Source organism: Nerophis lumbriciformis, linkage group LG32, assembly GCF_033978685.3.
Source record: "Nerophis lumbriciformis linkage group LG32, RoL_Nlum_v2.1, whole genome shotgun sequence".
NCBI lineage: Eukaryota > Metazoa > Chordata > Actinopteri > Syngnathiformes > Syngnathidae > Nerophis > Nerophis lumbriciformis.
In genome coordinates, this window is record NC_084579.2 from 30,121,006 (window position 1) to 30,133,332 (window position 12,327).

At 39.9% G+C, this 12,327-nt stretch overlaps 1 protein-coding gene across 1 annotated transcript in view; it reads left to right on the top strand.

Moving 5' to 3' along the window:
• Positions 1-182: 182 nt before the first annotated feature.
• mtrex (Mtr4 exosome RNA helicase) overlaps positions 183-12,327 on the top strand; it is a 37,449-nt gene continuing 25,304 nt past the window's right edge. Inside the window, exons 1-6 of the mRNA XM_061927418.1 lie at positions 183-336; positions 2,281-2,418; positions 2,554-2,620; positions 2,701-2,763; positions 9,095-9,207; positions 9,285-9,459. Coding sequence (XP_061783402.1) covers positions 236-336; positions 2,281-2,418; positions 2,554-2,620; positions 2,701-2,763; positions 9,095-9,207; positions 9,285-9,459 — 657 coding nt within the window. The 5' untranslated portion in view covers positions 183-235. The remainder of the gene's footprint in view (positions 337-2,280; positions 2,419-2,553; positions 2,621-2,700; positions 2,764-9,094; positions 9,208-9,284; positions 9,460-12,327) is intronic.

Sequence of the window (12,327 nt, forward strand, 5' to 3'; positions counted from 1 at the left end):
CAACGCCCAATGTGTCTGTAAAAGAGATACCTAAGACAAGTAGTGCATGGCTTATCCTGTTTTAAGTATTGTAATGGACATGTACTGAAGGGGTTAAATCATCGTACATAATATAATTTCTGATTTACTGGTCGTATAAAAATACATGCCTATCGTACATCTGGCAACTAGGGCTGCTTTGAAACGTCACGTATCAAGTTCGTGTTGCATTGTGGGAAGCGTGCCGACAATAATCATGGCTGACCCTTTCGGAGACTGCCTGTTCAGCGTGTTTGACGATGAACAGCAGCCTACCACTAGTAAAAAACTGTCGGTTTCGACTGCTGTGGAAACAGGGTAAGTTATAAGCTCTGTTTTAGCCGAATTGAACATGGTAAATTCCCAGTTTTTTGAAAAGCGTGGAGGTTAGGCGCCGACAAGCTAGCATCACGTGTACTGTAACGTCAACAAACTAGCTAGCACATCTCTTGTACACGCTTTTGCACTTTTTATCCTCTAATCCAGTGTTGTTCAACCTTTTTTGAGCCAAGGCGCATTTTTTTCTTTGAAAAAATCCGGAGGCACACCACCAGCAGAAATCATTAAAAATGAAACTCAGTAGACAATAAAAAGTCGTTGTCGCAATTGTTGGATATGAATGAAACCAGTGGTTCTCAAACTTCTTTCAGTGATGTACCCCCTGTGAACATTGTTTTTCATTCAAGTACCCCCTAATCAGAGCAAAGCATTTTTGGTTGAAAAAAAGAGATAAAGGAGTAAAATACAGCACTATGTCATCGGTTTCTGATTTATTAAATTGTATAACAGTGCAAAATATTGCTCATTTGTAGTGGTCTTTCTTGAACTATTTGGAATAAAAGTTATACAAATAACTAATAACTTGTTGAAAAATAAAAAAGTGATTCAATTATAAATAAATATTTCTACACAGAGGTAATCATCAACTTAAAGTGCCTTCATTGGGGATTGTAATAGAGAGCCATCTGGATTCATGAACTTAATTCTAAACATTTCTTCACAAAAAAATAAATCTTTAACATCAATATTTATGGAACATGTCCACAAAAAATCTAGCTTTCAACACTGAATATTGCATTGTTGCATTTCTTTTCACAGTTCTTTTTGACAGACATTTTAGTGAGGGTCAAACCATCATGGCATGGGGGAAACTCTGGGTTTATGGTAATGAATGGAATAGCCTACTTGATTTGATGTTCAGTTTATGAACTTGCATTCATATTTTGTTGAAGTATTATTCAATAAATATATTTATAAAGGATTTTTGAATTGTTGCTATTTTTAGAATATTTAAAAAAAAATCTCATGTACCGGTACCCCTTGGCATACCTTCAAGTACCCCCAGGGCTACGCGTACCCCCATTTGAGAACCACTGAATTAAACCATAACCAAGCATGCATCAATATAGCTCTTTTCCCAAAATTGGTGTACTGTCACCACCTGTCACATCACGCCGTGACTTATTTAGAGTTTTTTGCTGTTTTCCTGTGTGTAGTGTTTTAGTTCTTGTCTTGCGCTCCTATTTTGGTGTCTTTTTCAGTTTTGTTGGTATTTTCCTGTTGCAGTTTCATGTCTTCATTTGAGCGCTATTCCCCGCACCTGCTTTGTTTTAGCAATCAAGAACATTAAAGTTGTTGCTATCTTTTTTTGTGTGGACATTGTTGAATGTCATGTTCGGATGTACTTTGTGGACGCCGTCTGCTCCACACGCTGTAAGTCTTTGCTGTCGTCCAGCATTCTGTTTTTGTTTACCGTACTTTGTAGCCAGTTCAGTTTTAGTTTTGTTCTGCATAGCCTTCCCTAAGCTTCAATGCCTTTTCTTAGCAGCACTCACCTTTTGTTTATTTTATTTTTTAAGCATTAGATACCTTTTTACCTGCACGCTGCCGCCTGCATATCATTATAGTGATCACGACAAACCATTGTCGTCTCAAACGACCTGTTCCCGACATCCACAAAGCAATTAGCTACCGGCTGCCACCTACTGATATGGATGATTATTACACGGTTACTCTGCCGAGCTCTAAACAGCACCGGCACTCAACAACGGCACATTATTTGCGGATTATAATTACTTGTTTGCAAAAAATATTATTAATCCAAATAGGTGAAACTACATAATCTCCAACAGCACATCAGTGTGCCGCAGCACAATGGTTGAAAAACACTGCTGTAATCCAGCCTTAGTACGTCTACGGGTTGAACGGCGTTCATATTAAGGTGGCAAGTAACCAAAATGTGTGTCAATGTCCTCCATTTAGGAAAACAGCAGGTCAAACTAATGACAGCGATGCTCGCCAGGCCACCAGGACCAAGAGGGAGCCGGACAGTGACGGAGGAGAGGAGCTCTGCTTGGGGAAGAAACCTCGCCTTGACGCCACCTCTGCTAATGACTTAAAGTAAGCATATTATACTTCTCGATTAAAGCAAATGCTATCAAAAGGTTGCCATGTAAGCACAACTGAGCTATTATGCGTTTTAGGTAGGCAATAATAGTGGTATTCATAATGGGTAATGAGTTTTGTTTATATCAGCCTTGCAGAATTTATGCCCCAAGTCAAAGTGGAGCAAGTGGAGACGATTGAAGGTTGTTCTCATGAGGCGAGTAAACAAAATGTAATGTATTTATACACTTGCATAAGCTCTATGAAGTTATTAAAGATCATTCACTTCCCTAACAGGTCGCTCTTCCTTCCTGTGACGAATACAAACCTCTCAAGCCTCGAGTAGGGAAGGCAGCCAAGGTATAACTTTTGCTATGCAACTGCTTTGGTCATTTTTTATTTGGGGTTTCCCTCAAAAAGTGGTAAGTACGTTGTCAATATTGTAAACCTTAAGTAACTTTAGAGGAGATTTAAAGGGGAACATTATCACAATTTCAGAAGGGTTAAAACCATTAAAAATCAGTTCCAAGTGGCTTATTTTATTTTTCGAAGTTTTAAAAAAAATTTTACCCATCATGCAATATCCATAAAAAAGCTTCAAAGTGCCTGATTTTAACCATTGTTATATACACCCGTCCATTTTCCTGTGACGTCACACAGTGATGCCAATACAAACAAACATGGCGGATAGAATAGCAAGATATAGCGATATTAGCTCGGATTCAGACTCGGATTTCAGCGGCTTAAGCGATTCAACAGATTACGCATGTATTGAAACGGATGGTTGTAGTGTGGAGGCAGGTAGCGAAAACGAAATTGAAGGAAAACTGACAAACTAAACTATGAACTAGGTTTACAGCATATGAAATACATTTGGCAACAACATGCACTTTGAGAGTGCAGACAGCCCATTTCAGGCGCGCTAAGAACATATATTTTTCCACGATTTCAGCACTCAGGTTAACCATACCTAAATAGACACAAAATACTGCATTACACAAGACTACCCGAATGTACTCGAATGATTGAAAAAAATAAATGTTTTTAAGCTAAATTATTGGTAAACACAGTTTATGTATAATAATTTACGTAAAACCGCGAGTAATGAATAAAGTTTTCATCAATTAATATATTCTGTAGACATACCCTCATCCGCTCTCTTTTCCTGAAAGCTGATCTGTCCAGTTTTGGAGTTGATGTCAGCATCTGCTTTGAGTGTCGCAGGATATCCACACATTCTTGCCATCTCTGTCGTAGCATAGCTTTCGTCGGTAAAGTGTGCGGAACAAACAACTGACCATTTCGTCGGCTTTCCCCACAGCCTCGTATTTTGAACAAATTTCGTCCAATTTCTTGCCACTTTCGCATCTTTGGGCCACTGGTGCAAATTGAATCCGTCCCTGTTCGTGTTGTTACACCCTCCGACAACACACCGACGAAAGTGAGAAAATGGCGGATTGCTTCCCGATGTGACGTCACGTTGTGACGTCATCGCTCCGAGAGCGAATAATAGAAAGGTGTTTAATTCGCCAAAATTCACCCAATTAGAGTTTGGAAATCAGTCAAAAAATATATATGGTCTTTTTTCTGCAACATCAAGGTATATATTGACGCTTACATAGGTCTGGTGATAATGTTCCCCTTTAAGTAACATACTCTCTCTTAAGCGTTCACTACCTTGTATCTGTAGCCTCACGTGGGCAGCATCATAATGCAGCCACACAGAAGCTTTAACTCGTGTCGAAAGTGCCCACATCATTCGGTTCTTTTTAAATGGTGTAAATCGGTCAAGTGAAACGATTAAGGTTTTGTTATTGTGTCGTCATTTTGTATGATCTTTTCTGTTTTGAAAGCAAAAAGAAAGAAATAAAAAAATGTGTACAGCTGTGGTCACCAACCTTTTTAGCTTTTTTACCCAATTTTTTCTGGTGTTTTTTCTAATGTGCCTAAGGCCAATGACAAACAAGTCACGAGCCACAGACGACCCCTTGTGCCGCCCTTTGTAGAAGCTAATTGTTTATGGCAACTATAGTCTTAGTACTGTATTATATTTGTTATATTTATCCTACGGTCACATATGGAACACGAGTCACATGGTTGTCTTACGTCAGTGCCAAAAGTAGTAAAATCAGCCGTTCACCTGGCGAGTTTTTTCTGTGTGATATAAAGGGGAAAAACGGGAGTAGTTCTTTAGCTGCCGCCTTGTTTTATCATATATTACTGCCTTTGCATAAGTCAAAGTTCTGTGCTTTGGAGCAATGTTCATGGACTGTAGTATTTGGCTTGTTAGCTTCTTGTCGCAGGCGAGCAATGATGGTCATAGTTGAGGAAATAATTGTTTGATGTTGGATGCTAGAAAATGTCTGATTTGTTGCACAAATCAGCCCTATGCATTGTTGCAGCTCGGTGATTTTTAAGCACGTTATAAAATGCCCAGTTGCGAGACGAGCGTGTGTTCATGCTCAGGGGTGTGTGGCCGCAGAAGATCGAAGATTAACTTTCGGTGGCGTTCCCAGACTTATCGAACTAACGTGTGCTCCAGTCGTCATTCTACACGACAAAATAGATGAAAACTTGGAAAAGCATGGAGGCCTACAACTTCTTTGTGTGGCTGGGTCAGGGAAATTGGTATCAAGACTCTCCGGGTAAATCATGCATCGTTTTTGCTCGGATAAGGTTGCATTTCTTGATTTAACTTCACATCTACAGCCATGTTTGCTTGCCCTGTTGTTGTTGCTGCACACGTCATTTACGAGTATGCGTGTTTTCTCCCCATCTTCATCTAAATATAATTGATAAATCAAAAATATTCAACATTGTGTTTGCGCTGAAAACCTCATTTTTGATTGCTGCTTTTGGTAAAGAAGCGCTTCTTATCATATCCACTTCCGCACCATTGATTCGTTAATGTTAAATTCTCTCGCTGCTGCTCTAATCCCGTGTTCTACTGCGTGACTGATCGCCTTAAGATTAAACTCTTCATCGTAAGCGTGTCTCTTAATAGGAGCCATTTTTGGGTCTTTACATAAAGTTTAGGTCTCGCAACTACGGTAAGCAGCCGCCAACTTCATTTTTACAGGGGAAAATGAAGTTGGCGGCTGCTTACCGTAGAAGAAGAAGCGCTTCTTCTTCTACGGGGGAAAATTAAGTTGGCGGCTGCTTACCGTAGTTGCGAGACCTAAACTTTATGTAAAGTCCCAAAAATGGCTCCTATTATTATTATTGGGGCGGTATAGCTCGGTTGGTAGAGTGGCCGTGCCATCAACTTGAGGGTTGCAGGTTCGATCCCCGCTTCCGCCATCCTAGTCACTGCCGTTGTGTCCTTGGGCAAGACACTTTACCCACCTGCTCCCAGTGCTACCCACACTGGTTTAAATGTAACTTAGATATTGGGTTTTCACTATGTAAAGCGCTTTGAGTCACTAGAGAAAAGCGCTATATAAATATAATTCACTTCACTTCACTATTAAGAGACACGCTTACGACGCAGAGTTTAAACTCAAGGCGATCAGTCACGCAGTTGAACACGGGAATAGAGCAGCAGCGAGAGAATTTAACATTAACGAATCAATGGTGCGGAAGTGGAGGAAGCAACATGATGACCTGCGCCAAGTAAAGAAGACTAAACAGAGTTTCCGAGGGAACAAAGCGAGATGGCTACAGTTGGAGGACAAACTCGAACAGTGAGTTGTTGAACAGAGAGCAGCAAGTAGAAGTGTCAGTACAATCACTATTTGTTTTGTTGACATTCCCTTTAGCGCAGCTCCATCTAATGGATGCATAACGTAACCCCAGCCTCTACTGTAGCGTCTATTTTATGCGCCTTATAATGCGGTGCGCCTTATATATGAACAAAGTTTTAAAATAGCTCATTCATTGAAGGTGCGCCTTATAGTGCGGAAAATACGGTATGTAAAACTGTTATTTTCTACTACGGACTCAAGGGTTAACTGTTACACAAGTGTAAAAACAAATTAACCCTGGGTAATAAACCCTTGAGGCATCTTTGGATGAACTTTGGAACTCCTTTGACACAAAATCTTTAGGTCTTTTTTGTTGAGGTAACTTCTTTCAAAGCAGATAAATACTAATTTCTAACTTTAAATAATTTGGAATTTGAACAATCTTGTTATTTTATGTTGTCTCTTGTTTTGCTTTTCTTTTTATTGGGTGACCTGTCTGTCATATAAGGCATTTGGGCTTCTTTTTGTTTCCTATACAAATATTTTTTTATACTTTGTATAATGTAATTTAATGTTTATTTTATATTTATACTAATAAAAATAGTAAAAAAAAATGTTATCCTAAAGTTCCAAAATGTTCCCACTCATAAAAGTATAATTAATATGTAAAAACATGTTTTACCATACTCACCGTTTCAGTTGTTTTTCACAACTACAAACTTAACCATAGATATGAAGTTTTTAAATTATATTTTTTATATTCCTATTTTTTGTCATAAAAGAACAAAAAGACATGCAATATTTTTTTCAAAAATGTATACCGTATTTTCCGCACTATAAGCCGCCCCGGGTTATTAGCCGCACCTTCAATGAATGGCATATTTCAAAACTTTGTCCACCTATAAGCCGCCCCGGACTATAAGCCGCGCCTACGCTGCGCTAAAGGGAATGTCAAAAAAACAGTCAGATAGGTCAGTCAAACTTTAATAATATATTAAAAACCAGCGTTCTAACAACTCTGTCCCAAAATGTACGCAAATGTGCAATCACAAACATAGTAAAATTCAAAATAGTGCAGAGCAATAGCAACATAATGTTGCTCGAACGTTAATGTCACAACACACAAAATAAACATAGCGCTCACTTTCTGAAGTTATTCTTCATTCGTAAATCCTTCGAATTCTTCGTCTTCGGTGTCCGAATTGAAAAGTTGGGCAAATGTGGGATCTAAAATGGCCGGTTCCGTCTCGTCGAAGTCATCGGAGTCAGTGTCGCTGTTGTCCAGCAGTTCTGTGAATCCTGCCTTCCGGAAAGCTCGGACCACAGTTGTGACCGAAATATCTGCCCAGGCATTTACGATCCACTGGCAGATGTTGGCGTCGTCTGGCGCTGTCTGCCTGTCTTAGTGAAGGTGTGTTCGCCTTCTGTCATCCATTGTTCCCACACAGTTAGCAGTCTAGCTTCGAATGCCCTGTTGACACCAATACCTAGCGGCTGGAGGTCTTTTGTCAATCCACCCGGAATGACGGCGAGTATTGAATTAAGCGCGTAAGCGTGTCTCTTAATGTGATGTTATGAGCTAGCAAATATAACAACTACACTACCCAGCATGCAACGATAGTGACGAGCATGCGCGGTAGCCCTGAGAAGCGTTGTTGTATGCTGGGAGTTAGAATGTGGTTATGAGCACGCTGTGAGTAAACGTTGAGAACTCAGTTAACACGCCTCGTCTGCATTATTTATAATTAGACAGACAACACACTTAATAGGAGCCATTTTGGGGTCTTTACATAAACACACAAATGGAAATGAAACGTCACATATCCCAGCATGCACCGCACGCTTCTTCGTCATCCACTGTTCCCACGCAGTTAGCAGTCTAGCTTCAAATGCCCTGTTGACACCAATATCTAGCGGCTGGAGGTCTTTTGTCAATCCACCCGGAATGACGGCGAGTATTGAATTAAGCGCGTAAGCGTGTCTCTTAATGTGATGTTATGAGCTAGCAAATATAACAACTACACTACCCAGCATGCAACGATAGTGACGAGCATGCGCGGTAGCCCTGAGAAGCGTTGTATGCTGGGAGCTAGAATGTGGTTATGAGCACGCTGTGAGTAAACGTTGAGAACTCAGTTAACACGCCTCGTCTGCATTATTTATAATTAGACAGACAGCACACTTAATAGGAGCCATTTTGGGGTCTTTACATAAACACACAAATGGAAATGAAACGTCACATATCCCAGCATGCACCGCGCGCTTCTTCTACGGGGAAAAAGATGGCGGCTGTTTACCGTAGTTGCGAGACCGAAACTTTATGAAAATGAATCTTAATATTTATCCGTATATAAAGCGCACCGGGTTAAAAGCCGCACTGTCAGCTTTTGAGTAAATTTGTGGTTTTTAGGTGCGGCTAATAGTGCGGAAAATACGGTAATATGTTTTGGGTAATAGGTGTTCATGGGAGAAGCTTTACATGTCTGGTATGTAATATATAACAATATGTGGTTATAATGGGGGACAGTGGGACCAAATCTGTCCCGAGGTTAAAGTGTGTCGGCATGAATGCAAATCTCCTATTCTACATACCTTGCAACAGAGGGATAATGTGATTTGTAAATGATAATAATAGAAAATAAATATTGTCCAAGTTTCTTACAATTAGCCTTAAAATGTTAAAAAAAAAAAGTTAAACATTGTAAAAACAATTAAACACTGTTTCTACTTTAATAAGTGATGACAAGTGTGAAGGAGAAGAATGTGAGTTTGCTTACGTCACCTAGCTTCCTGTGTATATTCTACTGGAATAAGTTTTTGCTAAAAAAAAATAGAAAAAAGTAAAATACATCAAGTGAATTATTTGATGCTCTCTAAACTGCAGTCTTCTGTCTTTTGGTGGTTCTAATTTTACAGGTGTTTTCTCCCCTAAAATGTGGTAGTATTCTAAATTGTAATCCTTTTGCGGACCCAATGCATACTTACAAGCCTATTGTCTGGTTTTGCAGGAGTATCCTTTTATTCTGGACCCTTTCCAGCGCGAGGCCATCTTATGCCTCGACAACAACCAGTCTGTGCTCGTCTCAGCTCACACCTCTGCCGGAAAGACCGTCTGTGCAGAGTGAGGATTTTAATTTTGTCTTACGTTACCGCAAACTTTTTATTTGACTTTTAATGACCTAATCACCACTCTTGTAGATACGCCATTGCGCTCGCCCTCCGAGAGAAGCAGCGAGTGATCTTCACCAGCCCCATTAAGGCTCTCTCCAATCAGAAGTACAGAGAGATGTACGAAGAGTTCCAGGACGTTGGATTGATGACGGGCGACGTTACCATCAACCCCACCGCGTCCTGTCTCGTCATGACAACAGAGGTGAGTTACTGCGTTGAAATATGATATTGTGTCTAGGGCTGCAGCTAACGATTATTTTTCTATCGATTAATCTATAGCTTATTTTTCGATTAATCGGTTAATCTATAGATTATTTTTTTCGATTAATCTATAGATTATTTTTCCTTTTACCGATTATTTTTTTTATTTAAAATGAAGAGGAAAAAATAAATGTAGGCCAGTTTTTTCAAAAGGCGTGGCTTTTATTTACAAAAAAAAAGTATGGCCACTCAGTCAACATTGACAACAACATGACAAAATATTCTGTAACAATGTAAACATTTAAAACTTTTAACATTTAACAAAATTAAAAGTAGCTTATTTGCTTTTTAATGTGCAAATATAAAAGTAAACATCCAGTGCAAATCTTAATATTCTGGAATAGTATAAGCATTTAAAAAGTAAAAGTATTGCTTATTTTGCTTTAAAATGTGCAAAAATAAAGATAAACATCCAATACAAAAAAGTGAAAAACGGAAATATTCTGTAACAAGTGTAAACATTTCAACAAAAGTAAAAGTATTGCTTATTTGCTAAAATGTGCAAAAATAAAGCTAAACATCCAATACAAAAAAGTGTACAGTGTAAACATTTCAACAAAAGTAAAAGTATTGCTTATTTTGCTTAATAACACAATGATAGTATGATTAAAGTGAAAGTTAATTGTTGGTTTGTACATAGTATATGTAACTGTTAATGTTGTAAAAGGTATTTGCACAACTAATTAACGTTAGCGTTTGTGACACGTCTTGTGCCGTGGGGTTCTTTCAGGACCGACAGACTGAACGCCAGACGGCTTTGCCAGGTTTACAATCTTTTAATTTTACACAAAGTCTTTTCTCGCTTTTCAGCTCCTCTTCCTCGCTCGCTCGTCGTCCCCTGTCTCTTGCGGCGTCGCTCCCAGCGCGCCCCGCCTCGCCGCTCGCTCGCCGCCGCCGCCTCTCCACAGCGTTAAAGAGGAGCGCGTCTTTGTAAACACTGAACAGGCACGCCAAACGCGCCTCTCAGAGCGAAACGGTGCTTTAGTTTATGAATTTACAACGCAGATACAAATGACACATTCATGTTTTTGTGTAATAATGACAACGTATACGCACGCGGACGATTGACTAGTTGATGGTGATGGCAAGAACGCTGTCGGGGGTTTTCTTTTCAAATGTTCGTTCATAGGGACGGCGTGGCGCAGTGGGAGAGTGGCCGTGCGCAACCCGAGGGTCCCTGGTTCAATCCCCACCTAGTACCAACCTCGTCATGTCCGTTGTGTCCTGAGCAAGACACTTCACCCTTGCTCCTGATGGGTGCTGGTTAGCGCCTTGCATGGCAGCTCCCTCCATCAGTGTGTGAATGTGTGTGTGAATGGGTAAATGTGGAAGTAGTGTCAAAGCGCTTTGAGTACCTTGAAGGTAGAAAAGCGCTATACAAGTACAACCCATTTATCATTTATCATTTATAGCCGTTGTGCTGCTATGATAGGCCATTTCCGCTCGACATAGTCTGCATACAACAACATTATTAGGCCGTTTATTGAAATACTCCGACACTTTTGACGACTTTTGGCGTGCTTTTTTCCCCTCGCTCGCATCGTCTGCTTTGCGCTCCGCCATGACAGTAGTGTGACGTAAATATGCGACGCGCCGACGCACAAAAACGGCGTCGACGTATTTACGTAACCGATGACGTCGACTACGTCGACGCGTCGTTTCAGCCTTAATTGTGTCTTCAGCCAAGTGTTGCTTTTATTCCGTCACTTGACTTCTTCCCGGAAGTGAAAAACAGTGGTGGTCAACCAATCCAAGATGGCTATTGTGCAGCAAGCAGCGTGCAAACTTTTTAAGGATGCAAGTGGCCTAGATCTTCCTCCAAAAAGCAGTTACGAACACAAAAATTAACTATGCAATGGAATCGATCCCCATTCTTTATAAAAAAAGGATCGAAGATTAACTTCCGGTGGTGTTCCCAGACTTATCGAACTATCGTGTGCTCCAGTCGTCATTCTACACGACAAAATAGATGAAAACTTGGAAAAGCATGGAGGCCTACAACTTCTTCGTGTGTGTCTGGGTCAGGGAAATTGGTATCAAGACTCTCCGGGTAAATCATGCATCGTTTTTGCTCGGATAAGGTTGCATTTCTTGATTTAACTTCACATCTACAGCCATGTTTGCTTGCCCTGTTGTTGTTGCTGCACACGTCATTTACGAGTATGCGTCTTTTCTCCCCATCTTCATCTAAATATAATTGATAAATCAAAAATAATCAACATTGTGTTTGCGCTGAAAACCTCATTTTTGATTGCTGCTTTTGGCAACTTAAATCTTTTAGGTTTTGCTCACTTTTCCTTTCATCTAGACTAGGCGTGTTGATGCTTTACGCAACACATAAAAAATGGTGTTAAGAAATACAAATGTCAAGATTATACTTAAAGAGAATCTGCTCTTTTTTGGGGGAATTTTGCCTGTTGTTCACAATCCTAATGAGAGACATGAAGACAATTTTTTTTTTGCATTCTAATTTGTAAAAATGGACCCCAAAGGGAATAAGCGGTAGAAAATGGATGGATGGGTCTCGTTCTTGATGTCTGGCAATGCAGCTAATGAGAGCAATCCATTCTGCCGCTAAATCACTTTAAAAATGCATCCAAAAACCGCCATCAATGCTTCATTTACATTCCATAACCTGTATAACACCCAATCTGGAGCGAAATTGTTATTGTAAGAGCGAACACTGAGAAAAAATGTTTTCTAGCGTAGTAAGACATTGTCTCGGGATGGCATGCAAAGGCATTAGCCGTAAGATACTGTATCTACGGAATTAAATAAGCTATCATTTGCGTCAGCAGCTGAATCGCTT